The following is a 23,050-nucleotide window of genomic DNA, read 5'->3' as shown; positions in this document are numbered from 1 at the left end:
CGCTGACATGTGTGCACGAAGTTCGGAAGATGTGGACAGCACTCCGTGGGCATTAGCAGCTCTGCTGCATTACCCCGAAATTGTCAAGACTTTCATAGACAAGTGCCAGGAAACCGGTAAAGAGTTCCTTATTCTGCCATCAGGTGCCTCAGTCTTAAGAGCCGTGATACAAGGAGGGTCGCTGAACGATTCTACGTTTGCGAAAATAGTCCGGCATGGCCAGCGTCGGTATTCGAGAGCAGAGCAAACCATAGACATACTCATGGAATCTGGGGCTAAAGATCATCTTTCACGGCCTCCTGGAACAGCATGTTGCTCGGCGGTATTGGACGCATCACTGTGCCAAAATCATATTCTAGAAATCTTGCAAAAGCATGGGGCAATGGACCAAATTAATGAGCTGGGTTACTTGATCGAACCGGGAGATTCGCAGTATGATACAGATTTTGTTTCTCGACCGTTGTTTGTTGCAATTCAATATGGCAAGCATACCAATGTTCAAAGACTTTTGAATCACGGAGCCGACCCTCGTATGGTCATGAACCCTGAGAATCCCGTCACGATTCTTCAAGCGTGCGCAGAGTGTGGGTATCAAAACCTGACACTGATTGCAGAGTTTATCGAGAGAGGAGTGAATGTCGACGATGGCCCACCTGGATTTACCACCGCGCTTTGCATGGCAGTCACCAACCGCAACTATGTATTAGCAGACTTTCTGCGTGAAAGAGGAGCAAATGTAAATGCGTTGGCTCAGCGAGGTCTGCTTGACAGAAGTGACTACCCAGCTACCGTTCTTAGCAGGATGGTTGTCGAGAATTCCCCAGGTTCCGTGTCTTGCATTCAATTTCTCTTTCGTCTTCGGCCTAATTATGAACGTGTCAATTGCATTGTCGAACCCGACTTGAATCACACAATCTTTCATAGGATCGCTTTGACTTATGGGGATGGTCAAGACAAGTTGGCAACACTGACGACGCTTGACCTTTGTGTGAGCTATTTCGGCAATCCAGAGACAGCGGAGTGGGAAGAAACTAGCGATACCGTTCCAGTCGATGTCCCGGATATCAACCAGCGTTCCTTTGCACCCCCGGATCATGCTAAGTCCGAAGCCGTTGATCGCGGTGGAAACACTGCATTGCACCTTGCGGTGCTTTCAGCCAATCTTGAGGTTTTGCAGTATCTCCTGACGTCTCTAAGAGGCGTGGATACCACTATCCGAAATGATGACGGGATGACAGCTCTAGAAATTGCAGAACAAGCTTATCCGTCCTTTGAGTCTCAGTGGAAACCAAAACCGATTCCTAGAATTCGGAACCGACAGCTTCTCGAAGCTCAGGAACGCCGAAACGCGATTGTTGACCTGCTGACGAGCCACGCTCCTCCAGCAGAATGAGGTGGATATTGAAGCGACTCCGATGGCTTTACTATCTCTACAACACCTTGCCGAAACGTCAATTGATGGTGCAAACGGAGTCGCACGATGCTGGATCTGAGCAATCATTTTGAAATATCCGTGATTGGAAGCCGAGCTAGAGGGAACAGTTTGATTGGTTCTGGTAGGATAGGTGGAGAAAAGGCAGAAAGGAAGAAGGAGGAAGAGGAGGAGGAGGAGGAGGAGGAGGAGGAGGAGGAGGAGGAGGAGGAGGATGATGATGATGATGATGATGATGATGCTGATGAAAAGACGTGCTACAGGAGAATGAGAGGAGGGATGAATGACGATTGATTGAATGGAGGCTGGATTGAGTACGTCGTATAGGTGAAAAAGAGCCTAATGATGGATGCCGTGATCCTGATCCCAGTGCTGTTCATAGGCTTTTCCGAGCTGTGAGATCTGTCCAACATAGTATTGTAGCACATCGATCTTCTTTTTCAAAGAGAAACGCATAGGGTAGTACTTCCTATTGGGTTTACTTTCCGTTTGTGTCTTCAAAACAACCAGATTCGACTATCGATACGAACGAACGAGGTCGAAGATAATCATAATGAGGTAGCATCAATACTTATCTGAGCACTGTCCGTACAACGCCTGCCAAGACCGAAGTCACATGAAATGGCTAACGCGTCCTGCAGAATTGTCAATTGCTACAACCAGCTACTCTAATCTCGGCTTGTAGCTCAACATTGACCATGGTTCCAGGTTGGTGTTGCTCAACTGCTTCAACTCGCATTGAGGTCTGCAACTAATGGCATCACAGACTACAGCCACGATCTCCAGGTCCTGGCTACGGGTAGTGCACTTGATGAGTGTGTGTACCCATCTCAACGATTGAAGGTTGACTGACAATTTCCCCAGCGTGAAGTGGCCTGGGCTCCTCATTCATATCGAACAAAGATTAGATCAGGTCAGTGAAACATACATGGCTATGAAGTGACTATGCTGAACCCTCTCAGATCGTCCACAATGACTTCCCCAGACCCAGAATCCCTCTTCCTGATCCACCGCATCCTTCTCTTGGACAGAACAGATCCCTGAATAGGCCATCTCCACAAGCTGATGAGCCACCAGAGAAAAAGTCAAAACTCTCGTCACCGACAAGTAACGCCCACAGTGCAGAACAAGTGGAAACGTCAGATACAAAGAACGGATCCCCCACCCTCCCACGACAAGACCCAACATCCCAAACAAGAGGATCAGAACAACCTGTATCTGAAGACACAGAAATGAAAGATGCCTCCTCAGACCCCTCCCCAGCCAGCCTTCCCACTCCGGCAAGCTCCCTTCCTCCACAACTGCTCACGCTCCTCCGAACAATTCAGTCAACTCTCCGCTCCAACTTCCCCACCTCCCCACCGCACACCTCTCAACGCCTCGCCGAACTGATCCTTTCCCCCAAACAACACTACCGCAGCCTTCCCTCCTATCTCCGCGCTCTCGACCGCATAATCACAGTCGCCTCCCCACTCTCCGCCTTCCCCCTCCCCACAATAACCGGCCTCAGCAACGGCATCAACCCTGAACCCGTCCTTTTCAATGGCACCTCCCCCTCTCTCCATCCTCCACCCCCAGCTCCTCCATCGAAGAAAACGGCGGCTCAGACTCCACCTTCATCGGCGGCGCAGAACTAACGCCCATCCCCTGGCTTCGGGACTCACAATCTCCGCCCCCTCCTCTTCCCTCTCATTCCCACCCTTCGCACCCCTCTCAGGACCTGCGCACTCAGTCAACAACCCAGATCGACGGCCCCAATGGCGCCGGCAGCATCGAGACCGTCACCGTAAGCATCAACGGGGTCTCTTCCAATGTCCCAGCCGAGCGCGCGAGGGAGGAAGGCTTGCCGATAGCCGTAAGCCAGGGGAGCTGATACGGCAGGAGCAAGAAGCGGGGATTGCGCCCGTGCCTGCGGATCTGAACCATAGGCACGCGAGAGGCTTGGGGGGCTTGCCGACGAGTGGAGCTGCGGCCGCAGCGGCGGGTGTTACTGCTTCCGCTACCCATGGTGACGATAGCGGCGAGGCGGGCGAGGCGGGCGAGGGGCAGGGACTTGCTGATGGTGCGGAGGTGGAGGAACCGGTGCATGCGAGAGGGCCGAGCGTTATTGGGATGGAGGACATGGGTCCACAGACGCCGGGGAGCGGATTGCAGGGGGGCATACAGCTTGAGGGTCCGATGGGGATGCGGAGAGAGGAGCCTGAGGGTTTGGTGGAGACTGGCGATGAGGGTAAGAAGGATGGCGCGAGCAAGGAGCAGACGCATGGAGAGACTGATGAAGCGAAGGATAGCGATAAGAAGGCTGTCACGGCGGACCCGGACGGTGTGGTCGAGGGAGAAAAGGGAAAAGGTGAGACAGGTGTGGAAAAGGGGAGTGATGCTGTTGATGGAACGACTTTATGAATATTAAGGAAATTGTATGTACGACACGCCGTCAAAAGGCGTAGAAGGCTTGGATGTATGTTATCAGGCCAATGCAGTATATATTATTCGCTTTTTCTAAAGCTATCACTTCCTCCATTTCAGTCCAAAAGGGAAGGAAGCAGGTGGTCATCATAAATATCCTAGCACAGTAATCGCAAGTATCCTCCGTCTCCAACAAGATCCATCACTTTGCGCCTTGCGCGCCAAGTATGTCATAAAGTAAAGAACGCAGATATTCCAAAGGGTATCTTCAAATCGATCGCAATCCCACACCTCTTTCTCCTCACATACACGTGCACAAGATGTCTGCACCATGCGCCCTCTCTTGTCTCCTAGCCCTCGCTCAATTGACTTTTCCGCGGTTGAGAATTCCTCCCCACTATCAAGGACGAAGCGTTTGAATCACTCTCCATCACCCCAGCTCATGCGACCACCCTTCTCCTCTAAAGATCATAATTCTTATACCCACAACTACAAAAATCCCCCGCGCCCTTCTGCTCCGCCAGATCCCCCTGCGTCACCCTCTGCCCACCATTATAGCAATCCGGCACGCCCTCCCCGCCACCTACACTCTGCGCCGCATCGACCGCGAATTTCCAATCTGGGAACGCCATATCCGTCGACCCTCCCGCAGCTGGTGGTGTATCCGGCGGCTTCTTCGTATACAAGTTCCCTGAGAAGAGCGTGCTGTTGTAAAAACACTGCGTGCTGAAACTGGCGCTGGGAAAGACAGTTTTGGGGACTGTAGTGCGGAAGGTGTAGCGCTCGGTCGCGAGGCCGGTGTCGAGGATGGAAAGGGGCACGTCTTTGAAGTCGATGGCGAACGGGTTTTGGGTGGAGGAGATGGTGAAGGTGTTGGGGGCTGTGGAGGCGATGATCCAGTTGAATTGGGCTTTAGAGGCTGCTTGGGAGGAGGGTGAGGTGGAAGAGTAGGTCATGCTGGGTTGGCATGTCCAGGCTGTAGATTCGCCCGTGCAGTTGGAGGCGGCGAGTGTTAAGTAGGTCGTGAATGTGTAGGAACCGGCGGGGAATGGACCGGCTGGTGCGGAGGAAGGGGAGGGAGAAGAGGCCGGGGCGGGTGGGGAGCTGGAAAGAAACGGTGTCAGTAACCGGGGGCATAGGAGTGGTAAGAGGGGCGAACTTGTTCTTCTTCTTCTGCGATAAGCCGACGCCTAGGCCTACTGCTAAGGCGATGAGGAGGATGAGGAGGAATGAGAGTATGAGGCATATTCGTTTCAAGCCGCCTCGTTTGGCAATGTAGGCATTATTTCGTAAATCATCAAACTTTTCGCCTTTGGGGCCGGTAATGTCCCAGAAGGAGTACTTCGGCGGCCCATCGCCGTTGGAATATCGAGGCGGCTCTCCGAGACCGAATCTCTGATGAAATGGTCTGTGAGAGGGTGTGCTGTGGGCTTGAGGTGGTTCCGGTGGCGAAGGCTGATCCTCATCGATCACACTGAGTCTGTTGTCAACTGAGCCGGCCAGGGAGGTGGCGCGCGATCTTCGAGTCCTGGGTGAAGGAGCTTGTGGCGAGAAGTCTGGCGAGCCGACGAAGGAAAGGGACATGTCGGTGGTAGGATGTTGTCGCTTCTGAGATCCTGTAAGGAGCCTTATGCGATTGGTGAGAGTGTGCTCATCGTCGCCGGAGATGGGGGACGGGTTGCGATAGGGCGGCGATGGGGCGGGGACTGAGGACGAAGGTACCAGGGGCGATGTTGTAGAGGAAGAAGAGCGTGAGTGGAAGCCGTACATCTTACGGGTTGAGGCAATAATGGCTAATGATCATTTGATGGCTGACAGGACCACGACTCAGCTCATCTTGCAGAACGTGGCTGCAGGGCGGGACAATAGGCACAGTAGTAGTAGGGTCTTGAGGGTGTGTTCGCTCGAGGTTCACCGTGGGAAAAAGGACGAGCGATTGGTTCTGGCAGGGGGATCCCAAGCCAAGCTACAGGACGTGGTGGGTGGGCAGAACGGACCCCCAGCTACTGCCTCTTTGGGGTTCGCGGGATGAGAGGTAATCGAGATGATGCAACTCATTTTCCTCTCATTTCCTTTTCGATCCCGGTCTGATTGTTGGTTGGTCGGGAGGAATTGGCACCAGATCCTTTCAGTCTGGCGTGGTACCTAAGACTTTGCTCTAGCACTTCTTAGGCTTCGTTCTAGACTTCGATGTCCTTGCAGCGGATCAATTGACTTTGCATGCTTATAAGACTCATCTCATGCTGCTCAAACATGCCCTGCCATACTTATCATGGGTCCAGGTATGAGATGTGATTCTCAGTTCTAGTAACATCCTCACCGTTGCTTCCTATCTATCCTTCGTAAGCCATCTTCTCCTTCTCCAAAATTTCTTCCCATTCTTCACCCACATCAAAATCGCCAAATGTATGCAACCCCAGTGCTTCTACCCGGTCGTTCGCCCATAACCATTTGCATACCTTCTGTCCACCCTTCGCGTCCCGATTGAAGTCCCGGATACGTTCGTCGTGGCCGCGAGCGTAAGCTCTGGCCTCATTGATTCCGGACGGATTGAAATTGATCTCTTCGCCGCCGCCGCCTGATCGCAGGTCATAATGTTCGAGGGCCTCGGCTTCGTATAATCGACCGAGAATGAAAGAAGGTGAGATCGAATAAGACTTTGCGGGGTCACCTACAATGTGCCATGCGCCTTGACTGGTATAGCCATGCATAGACCGAGGCAAGGATATGTCATCAGGGACTTCTTTGTCTTCTTCGTTCCTCGTCTGAGAGTAAAGCTTCCCAAGAAGCCTGACCGCTATCCGCTGACAACTGTCCCCCGAGACGCTATCATGATTGGGTGGGTCTGTCTGAAGATCATTGAAATAGAGGATGATCGCGGTAACGACGAGTACAGTCCCGTTCGCGGTAACTCCGGATGAGATCAATCTGATAACGTCACCTACTACAACAAGTTCTGAGCCAACAAAGATACCCCCATGCGAGATGCTTGCGTTGGGCCAAGTGCCTGTGAACCTCAGAGGCAACGCCAGGGAGAAAGTAGCCATAATCTTAAGTGCGTTAGCAATGGACTCGTCCCAATCACTTCGTGGCTGTTTCGAAAGTACTGCTTCGTACAAACACAAGGGTCGAAGCCGCGATAGCGTGCAATACTCCCACCGCATCTGCTCATGTTTGCTCTGTGAATTCGGATCTGACATGGTTTCTACGCGAAAACCAGAGTGGCTAATGCTGATGTCGTTATTCGTGTCTGGCTGACTTATGTCCGAGATTGTCAGCGGTGCCGTTTCTTTATGGGGGACTTGCGTGATGAGGCCGGCTTTCCAATACTTCTTTTCATTCGTAGCATTTGTTAAGAACAACACTACTTCGCCTACTCGAGGGATGAATGCACCTTGCTCTGCAATGACTGGAATCTTGCCGCTGAAATTGTTTTGCTCCATTGTGAAGTCCTGCATGAGGAAATAAGTCTCGTTCTCGATTTGTGATAAGAGTATGCCTAACCACATTCTCCGGATCTTCAATGTGCACGTCTAAGTGTTCCTCTATCAACAACTCGTTTAGAAATTTTGAAAAAAACAATTCCTCTTGAGTTGCCGAAGTAAAGCAGTATTTCTGCGTACGAACCGGTGCCTGGCGTGAGGTAGAGGTCCGTGGTCGAGCGAAGGATTGTTTCCCACGACCTCCTTTACATATTTTACAAGTGCAAGCACCTTCCTTGTTCTTGATGAGCCACAAAGCGTGAGGGGCGAACTGATTCGTTGAATCAAAGCGGGTTCCACTTGGATGGCCGTAGAGGTATCTGTCATACTGATATGAAGTTAGTAGAAACCTACAGGATGAGACGTTGATGAAAGAGCCGTACATACATGTGCACGGGCTGAAGGTTTCTTTCGTCGAGGCCTTTCATAGAGAACGTAATCTTTCGGAAGGCTTTTCAAGATATATGACACGACTAAGCCGTTCATTAGCTTTGAGACAACTTCAATGATTACGTGGCTTGCCAGGAGCATGTGGGCGCGGAAGACGTTTCTTCAGCTCTGGTTCAAGCAATTTGCCAATTTTGGCTCTGTAATCAACCACATACTGGTGTGGGGCAATAGTAAGTCCCGAACCCTCTGTCGGTCGATGGCTTGGGTCACCATCAGAGGTGGTAAACATGATTGACGATGTCATATTTGTGGACTTCGGTATACTTAGGGATTTGCTTTGTGCACTTGAGAGAGAGAGAAGATCGAGTGAAGAGTATTCTGAGCTGGGAGATAGCCTTTGTATGAGGAGCACGTCAAGGTTGCCATGTTGCACAAGATTGGGAGCCAAAACGCTCGCCGGGTTTGCATTCACTTTTGGAGCATCGATATGAAGCAAATGAGACGCGTCGCACATGCACAACGAAGACAAGACTCAAATGAAGCCGAAAGATATGCTCATAGTCATATTCGGGTCGCAATGTTGAAACACTGCACGGCATCGACCCATGATGCAGTCTCCATTGCGTCCCTCAATTGTCAACCTCTGGGTGATATGTGGGCCTGTCAGAAGGATCAGCAATGAAGAGCCAATTATTGGCAGTGAACCAAAGCAATGGCAGCCAGACGTTCTCATCTGGTTCGAGACCGTCCAAATGAGGGTGTCCATTAACCTCAGCAAGTAAAACAAGGACACTCTTATTCGTCCCATCTTTGCGCTCCTAGACGCACTCCATCGCATCAAAAACATTGTGGGTAACGTCAATGTTCCCTCTTGCCAAAACTGTTCCTTTGGCGGGTTTAAAGGCACAGCTATTCGTTGCATCAATCTTCGTTATGATATTGCTACCAAGCTTGGCATGAGAAAACACCCTCTATCTGGTAACAGCATATGCGCCTACATACCCTACAGGACATATAGCGCTGTTCTTAAAGAAAAGCGGTAGAAGAATGATAAATAGGCCGTTAGGGTATCGAGACGAGGGAAATCCCTCAGAGCAATACGCTTAAATGCTTCACTTTCCAAATATGTTCAACCGAAGACTCCTCCAAGTCGTCGTGTTTTGGACAACCATTCCAATCATTTCGTCCTAGTGTTTCCGATTCTTAGGCCCAGTTGAAGCAATTTAGTCAATAGTCATTCGGTTTGAAGCCGGGGCACTTGCGTAATTCAAATGCGGCATTTCCATTTGCATTCCACTGGCGCCCATCGGCTTCTCCTCCTCCGTATCCACTTTTCGATGTAGTATGTAGGGCTTCAGTCCCTTGCCAAAGTTGTAGAAGCAGACGACAGCGTTGATTATTGTGATCACAATACAGATGATCGTAAGCACGGCAAATGTGGTCAATGACTTGCGAGCAGGATAGTAGAGTTGTGGAATAGGGCCTTTCTGATACATTCGTACGCATTTGAAAAGGAAGTATGCAAGGCCCGCAAAATAGAGTATCTGGTGGAAATTCGTGTTAGACTTGCATGTGAGTAGAGAGATGACCGTAGGCTTACGATGATACCTGTCACACCGACGCGATTCTCTTTGCGTGTGAAATACCCGGCGAGCAATAAGACTAGGATGTTCAAAGGCACCGCGGCGATTGTAAGGCCAAACTCCACGTTTTTCTTGTCTTTACTAGCGACAATGACGATGAACTGGACCGTGAATCCAAGAAAGAAGAAGAAATCGAATTTTAATAAGGCAATATAGATCTGGACCTCATCAGTAAAGATTGACGACAGACTTGAAATCGTAATTACCTGGTATGTTAGGTAGCGCCTTTTCATCCTCAGGTCCGCACTTATGTGCTTGTAAATTGTCCACGCAAACTCGTCGTATAGTTTCCGTGCAACGAATGCCATGCAGACAGTCCCGAAGGCAATTATGCAAGGAATTGCGATCAGGAACGGTTTGACTGCGGGATAGACATCCTTGTCGATTGCGTTGTGGTCTATTGAGCTTCCCGGAAAGCTCAAGAGATCTTTTTTGGCGTCGCTGATTTGATCCAGTTGAACAGCCGCGTAAATAAGAAGGCCCAGATTGTACAAGCATAGCCCGATGATCTGAATTGTATTTTTTAGCCTTAGCGCATCCCAGACCAACAGCAGCTCGTAGAGGAAACCAAAGATGTAAAGCACTAGGAAGGTGGGGATGGTCTGTCTGTAATCCTTTCGTTGTCGCAGTTGATCTTTTTCATAATCTTCGGTTGCCTTGTCGATATGTAGACCTTCTTGGAAGAGGGCGAAGACGTAGCTGAAAGTTCATAATTAGCACCCAAACACTAAATGTACGATCATTGTTGGAGTTCGATCGCCAAGAAAAGACGACTCACGATTCAAAGGCAAGAATGATGGCGGCTTGCACGACTGTCACTCCCACGAACGCCCAGGTCCATACGGAATTAGGTTTGTACATTTTAGCCACTGCCTGACCACCGCCCGCGGGGTAGGAAGGAGCGTAATCTCTATTTACAGCTTGACCTCCTAAGAGGGATGCCCGCGCTTCGTGCCCGCGTGAAGGTATTTTGGCGGCCAGGTTCAGAGGAGAGAGGAGGGTATTTCAAGGGTGGTGAAGGGGCAGTCGGCGCCGCGGTGTTTGCTATTGCCGGCGCGTTGGTTTCCGAGCAGCGGTGGATCTGATCAACGTGATTGAGATTGTTTTGGAATGAATCCTGATCTCCCATGAAAGGCCCAGAGAGGTGGCAGTCGTTTGCTCACGTCGTTCCGCAACACGAGGAAAGGCTGTATCCACTTCAGGGGATCAATTATCGTCGAGCTCCGGCCGCTGTTCAACAGTACAAAGCAACCAAAGTGTCTCAAACGAGTGTACGACTATAGGGCTTCGGGACAATTATAGGGTAAGGGCGATATTAGGTTGGGATGATAATAATGATCGGTTTGAATTGTTTCAAACACCGTCTCCTCCGTCTCCGTTTTGTCAGCCCCCGAACTAGCTTGATCAGGAAAGGAGTCTAGACGGTTCATGCCAAGCAAGCCGTGGATCGTATATTCTTGGAGACAACGCAGACAACGCAGACTACGACTCCACAAGCACGTCAGCTGCTTGACATTTCCACATTACTGCCTCGTTTCGTCGTCCCATTCCTCCGCTATCTTCGTGGAGTGAGGCTTTTTGCTACGTTTCTGCCTTGTTGCATGAAAGTAGGGCTGTGTGGCTGTGGCTTAGAAGAGCCATGGAATATCCCATCAATGCTCGAAACAATGTCTAAGCAATATCATTTGTATGTGCATGAGGACTAGCCACCCCAAAACCCACGCTGGAATCCCCCTGAAAACTTGTCAATTCACCAAACCCTTTGGTCCCTGCGCCTTGCTTGTCAATTCAGCTCATTTCCATCCCTTCGTCATCTTGAACATCGTTCTCTTCATCGACCGTAGTCCCCGCCTGCGAGACTGCTCTTCTTCTTGATCCCTCATTACTACTACTACCGGCAGCCCCAACCTTCCCTCCACCCAGACCCCCAATCACCTCCAATTCTTCTCCGCCAATGACCCTTCCTTCCTCGTCTACCACCACACACAATTCCATCATGCTCCGTCGACTGAGTTGGCGGAATCCGTTCGTCCGTACAACTCGACCCCAGTGAGTCATGCAATAGGTAGCCGCTCTTTGCTGAAGCCATGCGTCCTGAGCAATCCCTGCACGTTCCCAGATGACCGCAGCATGCTCCACGTCCAACTCTCGGCTGAGTCGATTTAGACACAGAAGACGAAGTCTAGGAATATCGTACATCTGCGCCAAGACCAGCATCCCAGCAACGTCGTCCAAGTCAGTGCATTGGTCTGGCTGCTTCGAGATGCTGTCGGTGTAGAGGTAATAGAGAAAAGCTCTTACGACAGAATATGGCTCAGGAATGTGCAACTTCTTAGTATGGAACTCAGCCATTTCCGAGTTGTAGAGTCGCTGGAAATGTGGCCAGCGGGCCTGTAATATAAGGCTATGGACATGTATTGATGACGACGTCTGATTGACCTCGTCGTGCGCGTTCGAGATAGTAGCGTTTTCGGTCGCCGCCGACGTTGTCGACATATCGTCATCCACGTCGTCGTTCGAAGCCGTCACGATGAAATCACTTGTCGCTCTATGATCGAACATGCCGGCGAAATCCGAGCTCAGAGTGCTAAGACTAGCAGTCCCCTCAGTTGTAGATGCAGTCCTTCGTCCAAAGCTTTCGCTAGAAAGCGCCGCTGGGTCGTCTCCAAGGAGACCATATCGTCGAAGATCAAGCGGAAGAACATCACTCAGGTATTCTTCAAGGTTTCCTAGTCCATTTTCAGTCTGATCGATTTCACAGCCCAGTAACCATGCTTTAGTGCCGTCTTCATTGACTAGGCAGTAATGCCAACGGTATGATGGGTCAAAGATATCAGGTCCTGAGATGAGTTTTTGCCACTGTAAAGTGCTCAAATCAAGAGATGACAGATTGCACTCCGAATGTCGAACCATACCAGCTGGCGTTGTGAAGTCCAGAAGCGCCCCAGAAGAATAGGCGTGAAAGTGAGTCCCCGCGGCCGGCGCGACCGTGTCAGGTCCAGATGCGAATCTAACGGATGTAATCGCTCCCGGTGCAAGAGACTTTGATGACCCCCTCTGCACGCTACTTGAGTTCGCAGTGTATCCTGTAGAGCCGGTATTTGCGTTTTGCTGGTGAGCTTGATTCGATCTTGCCGGAGCTGCCCTTTCAGCCTGTGGAGATTCTGGGCGGCCAAGAGCTGGTACCGATTTAAATGCTGGGCTGCCTTTCAAGTCGAGCCACCAGATATCTCCACTTCTTTCGTAATCGGGTCCAAGGCCGCCATACACCCAGATTCTACCATCCCAGATGAAAGCAGAATGATCAAATCTCGGCACGAAACTCCAACAGCGAGACCAGGTCCACGTTCTGAGATCAAGGAAGCATATTTCATCTAGGGCAACTGTCTCTGTTCCGGATAGACCACCAACAATGTATAATTTGTCGTCGTGTACCGCTGCTGCATGTCGAGCACGCCCCTTGGGAAGAGGACCACGGATACCAGGCTGAGTCCAATGGGATGTTTTGATGTCGTATATGATGATGTCTGAAAGATATTCTCGGTGTTCATTCTCACCTCCGTAAACGAGCAGTTTTGAGTCTTGCCAGAGTGAAGCTGTGTGCCCTGTATGGCATTAATGATAGACAGCATTGACATTTTCGATGCACTTGCCCATGCGAACACCTGGAATATCACCGTAATTGTCAACCAATGTCCATTGTAATGATGAGAGATCCAACTTTAAAACGTGGTTGTAGACTATCAAACTTCAGCCCATAGCCTCAATTTTGAGAATTTTCCAAGACCTTCGTCTGTATATTGATCAAAGCCTCCAAATGCGATGATGCCATCTTCCCCGCAATATGTCACAGAGGCGTTAACTAAGCACGCTGGCCGTTGACCGCAGGTCCTGGCAATCGTTGGCTTGTAGCTCGTGGGGCGTGACTTCTTAGAGGGGCTTGAAGGCATGAGGTAAGTGTGGTTTGTGGACGCTAAAGAAGCTCGAGGCCCGTTTCTAGTATCTGAGCTTTCGGCCAGATGTGTCGACCTAGCTAAGCCAGCCGGTGTAGAAGATTGTGAACGATGCATTTCACCGTTTGCCTCGAGACGATTTTTCCACCATGATGCGACTCAAATGCTCCAAATGGCAGCAATTGACCCTTGATATATGAGACGTTAGCAGGCCCAATGCATTCAATGACACAAAACCCGTTTACGTTTGCGTTGACTATCGATAATGATTGAATCAAAAATGGTCATGCTTTCCGGATTGGGAGTAGTGGCGGCGTTGCCCAGGAGCTCACCGCTAGCGCCGCCCAGTAAACAAATACAGCGAAATCTTGCAGAAGCTCAACCCTCGAACTTCTATCCGCACATACCACATCTCTCTAAATCTCTGCATACCTTGCAATCATTGCCTACTCTACACGTGAAAGCTCTTGTAATCCATTAGATCATTTCCTTCCGATTTGATCGACCCACCGATTACACAGTTTTTCCGTGAGGCAAAGACGATTAGCAGCCTTTTGGGCCTACATTATATCACAGTACTAACGAACATAATAACCCAGGAACCATTCATTTGTCTTTCTAGGGTACCCCAAGCCGCCCAAAGGCCACAACGATCAACACCACCACCATCGTTGGCTAATCACCCATCACTAACATACAGCGACAACGACCGACACATTAGTTTGTCCAATCGGTCCAATATTCAAGGCAAGATGGCTACTGCTTCCATATCAACACCCCTCAAAAGCCATCATGGTCTCTTCTCCTCCCGTACCGCGGGTGGTCGTATGCCCCTCACACCTTCGCCGCGTACAAGGACGACGAGTTTAGCGACTAATGCGTCCAACGATACCTCTCCCTTCACTCCACCTCGGCAGACGAATGAAAGTACTCGACATGTCTCACGATCGACCTATGGACGTGTCTCGTCAAACTTCCCAAGATCTGCTTCAAGGGCATATCAGGATTCGCCAAAATCAAATATTGCCCAAGGTAGAAAAACTCCGAGGCATCTGGAGCTTGGTGTCTCAGATTGGACTTTGACGGGCACCGGACCTACCACGACCCAGACTCCGTCAAAAAGCGCCAGTCGAAAGAAGGGCCCCTTGCGAACCAAGTCTGGCAAGACTACGATACGTCTTGAAGCCGGCGATCGTTTCATTCCAAGCCGAACAACGAGTGACGCTTTGAAGGTAGATGGATCGTTTCAATCTGATGGAGACGGTTCACGACCAAACACTAGTAGCGGCGAAGGCTCAAGCGTCTTAGCTAATGCAGCAAGTGCTTTCTCGATAGGCGGACAGACCACAGATGAAGATGCCACTCTAGCTCTTGAAGGTCTGAACTTGGAGGACAATGAAGACAGCACGTCATATACCAAGCCAACGAGGGATGCTGTTGCATATCAATCGTCACTTGCTTCTGCTTGTGGTGTCTCGCTCAATCAACGGATCCTAGCCTTCAAGCCAGCCGCACCAGAGTCATCTAAGCCAATTGACCTTCGGTCGCAGTATAACCGACCTCTGAAGAATGCAGCGACATCAGCTCAGTTCCGGCGCAGAGTCTTGACTGCTCCCGAGCGTGTGCTTGATGCCCCTGGCCTAGTCGACGACTACTATCTTAATCTGCTTGACTGGAGCTCCAGCAATCAAATCGCAATCGGCTTAGAGCGAAGTCTATACGTATGGTCAGCGGACAGTGGTACGGTCAGCAGTTTGCTCGAAGCCTCACCAGATACGTACATAAGCAGTGTCAAATGGAGCGGTGATGGTGCGTACGTGGGTGTCGGACTGGGTACGGGCGAGATCCAAATCTGGGATGTTGAAGAACGTACAAAGCTTCGTAGCATGTACGGTCATGACACTCGCGTTGGCGTCATGGGCTGGAACAAACACATCCTCTCGACCGGAGCTCGAAGCGGATTAGTATTCAATCACGATGTCCGCATTGCTCAGCACAAGATAGCAGAGCTTGTCTCGCACACTTCGGAGGTTTGTGGTCTTGAGTGGCGATCAGATGGTCAGCAATTAGCTACCGGTGGCAATGACAATCTAGTTTCAATTTGGGATGCTAGATCATTGGGTGCGCCAAAATTTCAGAAGACCAATCACCGGGCTGCGGTCAAAGCATTGAGCTGGTGTCCGTGGCAGCCAAACTTGCTTGCCACAGGTGGTGGTTCGTACGATCGACATATTCATTTCTGGAACACTACAACCGGTGCTCGAACGAACAGCATTGACACAGGTTCGCAGGTCACAAGCCTACGATGGAGTAACCATTACCGCGAGATCGTGAGCTCGAGCGGATTTCCAGACAATTCATTGAGCGTCTGGAGCTATCCTACCCTGGTGCGTAATGTCGAGATCCCAGCACATGAGACCAGAGTTCTCCACAGCTGCTTGAGCCCAGACGGTCAGATGCTAGCAACTGCAGCAGCGGACGAGAGCTTGAAGTTTTGGAAGATCTTTGAGAAAAAGGCTGGGACAGCATCGGCGATCTCGAGAGAAGGAGGCGCAACAGGCAAGGGTGGCGAGATGAAGAAACAAATGACAATTAGGTAGGCACTGGGAGAGCTGAAATGAGGGTTCACGGCGCATGTGAAGGAGGCCCATGTCAGACGAACATGAAGGACTTGTGCCGTATTTCAAGAAACAAGAAAGCCTCGTCCTCACGTGCAATAGACGAGTAATGTCTACATGTAAGATAGACCTTCATTTGGGAATGTCATTATTTCAAGCTTCACGACATACAAAGACACATTGATCAGACTGTGATGAAAGCGACTGGTGGCAAGGTTTTGGTGCACCAAATGGGTAAGGCTTAGTCAAATTTCTTGGCGGTTGACTCCCTCAAAGCAAATCGCACTTTCACCTTTCCACTCACCTGTACCGATAGAGGCCGCGACCAGTCTTGACCCCAAAGACCATCGCAAAGGTTTGCGAACATTGCCAAACTCTTTCAAGAGCCCATGCGAGCGGGCTGAGATGACTTGACGCTGTACAAAGCCCGCACAAGCAGGCAATTTGTGCGACGAACCCCGCCTTTCACGGCGACTTGATCAAAACCTGAGTCGGACCCTTCTGAACGCCAGCTCTTGATACAAAGCGCTCTGAAGGTCATCACATCTTCATCTGAAGAACAGCTCGCTGAAAGTGCAAGATGTCGAATGCATCGTTGGTGAGCATGATCCTCAAGACATGCCCGGCCCCAGACGCCTCTCTCAGGCTGGTAAGAATTGCATGCTGAATAGCAGAACGCCACACAGGGTCAGGTGTATCTCCGTATCATGGAAGATGTGATCGATAATTGCCAGACCACATTTGAAGAGGACGGGGTTGGCCAGCAAACGCTGGAGGATCTGAGATTGGTAGGTCTTTGTACCCCTCCGTCTTTCTCTTGACTTCTCTCTTTGGTTCTGCTGTCTGTGTCAAGCATCTTTCACTTCTCTTTTCATAAGACGGCATGATATTTTGCACGCAAATACTGTTGCAAAGTTGTGTCAACTGGACGTGGCAGGATCGTCATTTTCTCTGCTGCGAGGGAGACGTGGGATTTTTGTTGGTTTTGGGGGACGCTTGGGCGTGCGACTCATTATAAGGCGGCTACCTTGGAAAATTTCTAAATGGGCAAAACTACCCGAGAACCAATCATCGTCGGCAAGTCTAAGCGGACGTACTTGCGATTGTATAGACCTTTACATGTTATTACCAAGAGCTAGTGAAGAGAGCTCGCTAATGCGAACTCGATGACTAGACCTGGCAGACAAAACTATCAGCGCTAAAAGTTGGCTCTTTTCCATGGGAGCCACCTCCAGCGCCACAACCAATGCCAAACCCAACACTTCCCTCCAATGTACCTCGCCCTCAAGTATCCTCGAGCGCAATACCGGGAACCTCCTCGCCAGGCTCTGGTGTTCCCCCAGGACCACGTATCAAGACGGAGCCAGGGGAGGCACCTACCATCCCAAACTTGCCGCCCAATTACGGCAACAACGACGCGCGGGAACGTGCCGTAGCTCAACTTCAACAGAGATTCGGCGCCGATGCAACTTCTCAAATTAGTCAGATCCAGTCGCAAATGATCCCCAATGGTCAAGCTCGAGTACTTCCGCCGACCAACTCCTCTAGACCCAACATGACTCCTGAGCAACAAAGGGAGCGACAGGCCCTGTACCAGCGTCAACAACACGCAGCGGCATTGCAGCAAATCCAACAGCAGAAAAGTCGCCAACAAGCTGTAAACCCTCCGCAAACCAATGGATCCGGGCAATGGGACGGTTATGTTGCTGAGCGCCGCGCCAGAGCAATGGAGGATAACAAAGAAGCAGATACGACAATTCGGCAAAAGGTCGAGCAAATGAGCCGTGACAGAGAGGGCGGTGGTCTTATCCTGCCCCTTTCAGAGCAGTCAAGCCTTCCTCAAAATAAGCGGAGAAAGATAGACTCCGACCAGTCGGCTGGGATGTCTCAAGTGGATGGGGCGAATGACGATGACGATGAGGATAGTAAATCCAATATCAAAGACGAGAAGGACGAGCTATTCGATGATGACGAAGACGCTATCAATTCGGAACTGGATGATTCGGACGATAATGAGATTGAAGGGGAGCCAGATGATGGCAAGCCTACGCAGGTGATGCTGTGCACCTACGACAAGGTGCAGCGTGTTAAGAACAAGTGGAAGTGTACGCTTAGGGATGGCGTTTTGAATTCCGGAGGGAAGGAGTAAGATCGCTCGTGTCTGGTGGGATTGAGGGAAGTTACTAACAATTATCAGATACGTCTTCGGCAAAGCGAACGGCGAATTTGAATGGTGAAAACATGACGACACAAAAGTCTCAATCACCTTTGTGCCCAAAGATCGATTCTGACGATTTGCCCCCACCAATCAAGATTGCCACAGTATTCATGGCTGCAAGGACATCTTCGAGATGGCATGCATGGCGTTATGGTAGGTTATCAAGACTGCAATGGTTTGTTAAGGAGCTGCTCCTCCTTTTTGCAACTGGCGCATTTGATCTTTGTCTTTGCATTTGGCCGGCTATCATTCCTGCATGACGGCTCTAAAATGGGCGTTTTTGAAGTCCATTTCACGATTGCTGATGACAATTCTGAGAAGGTGTTGTGACTGCTTGCAAATAGGGTACTACACTTGATTATTTGTGTTTCAATTGACAAGACCGCAGCCTGCCTAGCAGCCAGACTCCTTAGGAACTGTCTCACAGCATCTGACCCATGACAGCCCCTTTCACTTCACCACTTTCCCCCCTCCCTTCATCACACCTCCCCTTCACCCTTACCATTCCTCATCAACCCCATCTCAGAACCCATTCCCCACTCGAAGCCCCCTCGCCTGTGTAGTTCCTCAGCCCCGTCACAGCCAGGACGCTACTATTAGTACTGAAGTCCACTTTCTCATTCGGGATGGGGTTGTCGTTGAGTGTGACACTGCTGACGGGGGCGGGGACGCCTAGCACGGTTACATTTGCGAGGGTGTTGGTGTCGTTGAAGGTTCCGCGGGGGAGGCATGGAGGGAAGTTGGGGTAGCGGTGAATTAGTAAGGAGTGTTAGTGATGGTTTAGGTGAGGATGATGTAAAGGGGGAAAGTAAAATGAACGGGTCCGAAGGTTCAGGGTCAGAAGACAGGTCGGGTAGGGGAGAGCAGGGAGGTATTCGTGGGAATGTTGTCTAAGACGTGATCATAGGAAGCACAACTCACCTCAACAAACAGTGTACCCTCCTGCACTAGACTCCATCGTCTACATACAACCCTCCTCTCGCCGTCCCCTCCAGCCCCAACGCGACGATGACTCCCAAGGATTCTTCCGCGCATCCCTTGTGACCATGGCAGCTTCCTGGGTCGGCACCACATAGCCTCCTCTCAAGTAGAGCGGAATATGTCCTAATGGCGCATCGATACTGGCTTTCTTTCCGCCACCCACGGTCGCTGGATCGATGATACTCTGATTGTAACAGTCGTAATAGCACTCACCCTTTCCCACGCCAAGGAATACGCCGTTCACGCTTGTGACTCCCTGTATCAGCACCGGCGTCACCAGAAGTGCTGGACCAAGGAAGAACTGATGGTCGGCATTCGCCAGAGCAGGTTCGTTCGGGAATTCCCACGACAGCGCTCGCATGGTTGTACTCCCCGTCAAGCTCGCGAGATGGAAGAGAGTATACAGGTAAGGCAGCATCAGGTACCTTACTTGTATCGCCATAGGTGTTGCTTCCGCCACAGAGGCCCAAACATACGCTTCTTGCGAATTTGCAGTCAGAGTGTTATGGTTTGGGTAGAACGGGAGGAAAGCACTGAGCTGCATCCAACGATTGCATAATTCCTCATCGGAATTGCCGTTGAAACCGCAAGTATCGACGCCAAACATGGGAACGCCGAACAGGCTGAAAGAGAGTGCTTGCGGGATTAAGAAGACCATGTATGCCCACTTCGAGGCATTGTCGCCGCCCCAGTGGCCCGCCCATTTGCCGCTCCCGGCGAAGGTGGAGCGGCCAATTATGAACGGGCGGCGGCAAGGGATGGCTGAGAGTAAAGCCTGGTTAGTAGCGTTCAGGATCCCGTGGCCCCAGGTGTTGTGAACTTCATAGTCAAGGGTACCACCAACGTGGGTTGCGTTGGGTGAAACGGCATGAACAGCAAGATCGCCTTGAACATTGTTGATCACGTATGGTGGATGATTGACATCCCGTACACCAGGCGTTGGGGTTGTGCGAAGGTATGTAGCGCTGGGATCGAAACCACTGGCCGTTAAAGCTACCGGATATGCTGATGCCTGACTCGCTGATGCTGACGAGGCTGAGGCTGCTTCCGTTGCATTTGTCAAATTGAAGCCTTCGGCATAATCGAGGACCAGATTTCCTGGCTCGCCTGGTAGGCCGAATGGTGGATGAACTGGATTCATTGTGATATTGCCTAATCCACAAGAACCTACGCAGAATCAGGACGCCTCTGGCATGTCAATCCATGCACCGTCAAAGGCTACTTTTCCATGCCACGTTGTCATCTCGTTAATCCACCACTGACCCGCTCCTTCACTGATCCAATCAGGAAACACCGTGTAGCCAGGCCAGACGGATCCAATATAAAGGCTCCCATCCGGATTCTTTAGGAAAGCGCCAAATTGTGTTGCCATTGTTGAATGTCGAGTAAGCGTCACTTTCATTTTGTGGGTTCGGAACATAGATTGCGGAGTCAATGATTGGAATGTAATGTCTGCCAATGTCATGAAGCCCATTCAAGAAGGTCTTGCCTTCATCATAACCATATCTCAGAGCATCGTTTATCGAAATCACGATACTGATTCATGTAGTCAATATCGGTCCAGATATTTTCGAGTGGCATGCCAGCTGCTTCGTGATTATCCACAACTTCTTGCAGCCGAGACCAATTGGCATAGCCCCACCGACATTGGTGATAACCAAAGGTGAGAAGTACTGCTGTATTGCTGGCAATCCAGCGGCGCTCTGCTCGTACGCAGCCGTGCCTTCAGGCTGTGTTGGTCCAGCATAGAAATACAGATCAACGCTACCGCCCAAGAATCGCCAGGTAATGTTCGTAGGCCGAAGGAGGATCTCCTGGCCATGGGTGTTGCGCGAGTAGACCCCGTGAGAATACGAAATAAAGTCGGCGTTTGCACCTGTTTCATTGGTGGTGACCAAGCTCAAGTTGCCAGTATCCGTATCCACCTCGTAATATCTATGCTGGTCAGCCTCGAGCAAGTCCTACTGCAATGCTGATACTTGCCTCGTATCTAGGTAGAACGGATGACTACCATAGATATGTCTTTATAGCATACCATCAGTAGAGTACACCTTGGGCACTTGATAGAAACCTACAGGTCTATTGGATCTCCTACATCTGCTGCGTACATAGTTTTTGTGAAGTTGTTACAGAGTCTTAGTCCATCGATCGACTCGCCCAGCCCATACAGGTTGTAATTCTCAGGTAACGAACTTGAAAACTCTACATATTGATCTTCAAATACAAGCTTTGTCATAGCTGTTGAAAAGATAACATCGCCAGTCGATGTTCTGTACACAGTAAATGAAAAGCTGGGGTCATTTGTCCAAGTCAAGCTGAAGTCGTTCTTCAAGCTTGTAGATGCTGGATCCTCGTCTGCTTGAGGTTGTGTCACAAGCTGATCGGGTAAAACGTAGTATGACTGATTCGACGAATCTATATCTGTTGGCAGAATTCTCACCGCTAAGCGATCTGCAGATTGATATTCTACAGTCAAGTTCAAAGTCTCAATATCATTGCCTGTACATCTTTGCAGTCAGCATAACTTATTAACATCTTGCGAGTCCTTGAGGGTTGGATCGATGAGAACACATCGATGGACCATGCTGGGAATTGTGCCTATCGTACACGTTGCACGCCTGTCCAGCCAACTTCCACGTCGCTGTAAACCCAATGCTATTGAGCACAACATTCGAGGCGTTGTAGCCCGGGCAGGTAGTCTGGACATCAACTGCTTAAGGGTCCTAAACATTTAGTATCAGGGTCACGCCAGCATCAGCCGCCGACGGTACGGTAAAGATATCGCGAAACGAAGCTGGCGTGCCGCTGATCTCGGCGGTAGGGCTGGCTGTCATGGACGTTGTGCTGAGTTGGCCTAGGCCATCTGCGCTGCTTTGGGCGTATGAAAAGCGAGCTAGAGAGGTCACTGTCAACGCACTGATCTTGAAAGAAATTTGCGAGAAGAACATCGTTGTGATAGGAACAGTGTCTCACGAGGAGCCTCAGATTCTCTGTAGTGTCCTCTTTTCTACTGAATATTGGGCTTGAGAAGCAAAGACTATCTGCTGTAGCACCAAGAGGGCTGCAGTGCCCGAAGAAAATGCTTGATGACACTCCCTCGTTTTCAGGTCTCTTGTTGCTTTGATGAAGACTAACTGCCCACGGGCCACTTTCGAAATCCATGGTCACTGAGTCCCGTGGGGCAGAGACAGAGAACAACTTTCAAGTATGACGACGTCCAAGAGTGCTCTTGACTGGCTGCAACTGGAAGCTCTTGTAGGATCAGATGAGCAAATTGCCTGTTAAGGAAGGCGCCAATAGGAACGCTGCGTGAATAAGATTCAGAGCATGCAGGTACGCTGAAAGTCTGTATGAGTTGACGAAAAGTGCTAGGGACGAAAGGACCGAATTTCGGCATCCTGGGAATGAAGGCAGGCAGTTGAGAGAGAGAGAATGATGGAGTGGGAAAAAAGTGATGGAACACATGGTCTCAGTCTTTACTTCGCTGGAATCATAGCCCAGCTGCACTCGAAGAAGGTTTCCTCCATTAAGACTTCTGACTCCTGAGGACCGTCTCTGAGACTGGCCATCCTGGTCGTCATCCTGAGCAACGTGAAGTCATCGTGACTTTGTAGATACCCCCATCTTCCCCGCAAAGTAGATCACGGGTGGTGAGCTGCGGGGCCTGCCGTCAATCGAATGACATGACCGTCATAGCCTAGCCTAGCCTTGAGGATCCAATGTATGTTTGTATAGGCCAATGGTGGCTGCGGGGTTGCACTTAAGGGTCCCGCGAGTGCAAAATCTGAACGAGGAAGCTGAGGCATTTCCAGAAGGGCCGTCTCGTCTTTGACCTCATCAGCAGCCTACGGTAGAATAACAAAAAGGGCCTCGCTGTAGGCATGGCGTAGCTTGATCAAAGTTCCATCACAAAGCCTTCGAATAAAC

At 50.4% G+C, this 23,050-nt stretch overlaps 10 protein-coding genes across 10 annotated transcripts; 5 read left to right on the top strand and 5 right to left on the bottom strand.

Moving 5' to 3' along the window:
- Nucleotides 1-7: 7 nt before the first annotated feature.
- Nucleotides 8-1,393, top strand: KY384_001595 (uncharacterized protein; the record flags this gene model as incomplete). Its single annotated transcript, XM_044810125.1, has 1 exon — nt 8-1,393. One exon carries the CDS (start codon nt 8-10, stop codon nt 1,391-1,393), a length of 1,386 nt encoding a protein of 461 aa, XP_044673137.1.
- An 87-nt stretch (nt 1,394-1,480) lies between these two features.
- Nucleotides 1,481-3,069, top strand: KY384_001594 (uncharacterized protein; the record flags this gene model as incomplete). The annotated part of the gene is made up of 3 exons (XM_044810124.1): nt 1,481-1,686; nt 2,176-2,275; nt 2,395-3,069. The coding sequence occupies 3 exons, from the start codon at nt 1,481-1,483 to the stop codon at nt 3,067-3,069; spliced, it is 981 nt and encodes a 326-aa protein (XP_044673136.1).
- Nucleotides 3,070-3,189: 120 nt separating this feature from the next.
- On the top strand, nt 3,190-3,835 carry KY384_001593 (uncharacterized protein; the record flags this gene model as incomplete). Its single annotated transcript, XM_044810123.1, has 2 exons — nt 3,190-3,218; nt 3,253-3,835. 2 exons carry the CDS (start codon nt 3,190-3,192, stop codon nt 3,833-3,835), a joined length of 612 nt encoding a protein of 203 aa, XP_044673135.1.
- A 464-nt stretch (nt 3,836-4,299) lies between these two features.
- KY384_001592 (uncharacterized protein) lies at nt 4,300-5,608 on the bottom strand (the record flags this gene model as incomplete). Its single annotated transcript, XM_044810122.1, has 2 exons — nt 4,300-4,942; nt 4,998-5,608. The coding sequence occupies 2 exons, from the start codon at nt 5,606-5,608 to the stop codon at nt 4,300-4,302; spliced, it is 1,254 nt and encodes a 417-aa protein (XP_044673134.1).
- A 563-nt stretch (nt 5,609-6,171) lies between these two features.
- KY384_001591 (uncharacterized protein) lies at nt 6,172-7,281 on the bottom strand (the record flags this gene model as incomplete). The annotated part of the gene is made up of 1 exon (XM_044810121.1): nt 6,172-7,281. One exon carries the CDS (start codon nt 7,279-7,281, stop codon nt 6,172-6,174), a length of 1,110 nt encoding a protein of 369 aa, XP_044673133.1.
- A 1,652-nt stretch (nt 7,282-8,933) lies between these two features.
- Nucleotides 8,934-10,214, bottom strand: KY384_001590 (uncharacterized protein; the record flags this gene model as incomplete). The annotated part of the gene is made up of 4 exons (XM_044810120.1): nt 8,934-9,254; nt 9,311-9,511; nt 9,560-10,052; nt 10,132-10,214. 4 exons carry the CDS (start codon nt 10,212-10,214, stop codon nt 8,934-8,936), a joined length of 1,098 nt encoding a protein of 365 aa, XP_044673132.1.
- A 927-nt stretch (nt 10,215-11,141) lies between these two features.
- KY384_001589 (uncharacterized protein) lies at nt 11,142-13,185 on the bottom strand (the record flags this gene model as incomplete). Its single annotated transcript, XM_044810119.1, has 2 exons — nt 11,142-12,905; nt 13,141-13,185. 2 exons carry the CDS (start codon nt 13,183-13,185, stop codon nt 11,142-11,144), a joined length of 1,809 nt encoding a protein of 602 aa, XP_044673131.1.
- Nucleotides 13,186-14,058: 873 nt separating this feature from the next.
- On the top strand, nt 14,059-15,906 carry KY384_001588 (uncharacterized protein; the record flags this gene model as incomplete). Its single annotated transcript, XM_044810118.1, has 1 exon — nt 14,059-15,906. One exon carries the CDS (start codon nt 14,059-14,061, stop codon nt 15,904-15,906), a length of 1,848 nt encoding a protein of 615 aa, XP_044673130.1.
- Nucleotides 15,907-16,631: 725 nt separating this feature from the next.
- KY384_001587 (uncharacterized protein) lies at nt 16,632-18,073 on the top strand (the record flags this gene model as incomplete). The annotated part of the gene is made up of 2 exons (XM_044810117.1): nt 16,632-16,712; nt 17,099-18,073. The coding sequence occupies 2 exons, from the start codon at nt 16,632-16,634 to the stop codon at nt 18,071-18,073; spliced, it is 1,056 nt and encodes a 351-aa protein (XP_044673129.1).
- A 1,030-nt stretch (nt 18,074-19,103) lies between these two features.
- Nucleotides 19,104-22,285, bottom strand: KY384_001586 (uncharacterized protein; the record flags this gene model as incomplete). Its single annotated transcript, XM_044810116.1, has 4 exons — nt 19,104-20,254; nt 20,520-20,659; nt 20,732-21,058; nt 22,041-22,285. 4 exons carry the CDS (start codon nt 22,283-22,285, stop codon nt 19,104-19,106), a joined length of 1,863 nt encoding a protein of 620 aa, XP_044673128.1.
- Nucleotides 22,286-23,050: the final 765 nt, after the last annotated feature.

This window comes from Bacidia gigantensis (assembly GCF_019456465.1).
Source record: "Bacidia gigantensis strain McMullin 20006 chromosome Unknown contig_132, whole genome shotgun sequence".
Taxonomy (NCBI): domain Eukaryota; kingdom Fungi; phylum Ascomycota; class Lecanoromycetes; order Lecanorales; family Ramalinaceae; genus Bacidia; species Bacidia gigantensis.
The sequence above is the reverse complement of the archived record's forward strand: the minus strand, read 5'-3'. Positions and strand labels throughout refer to the sequence as shown.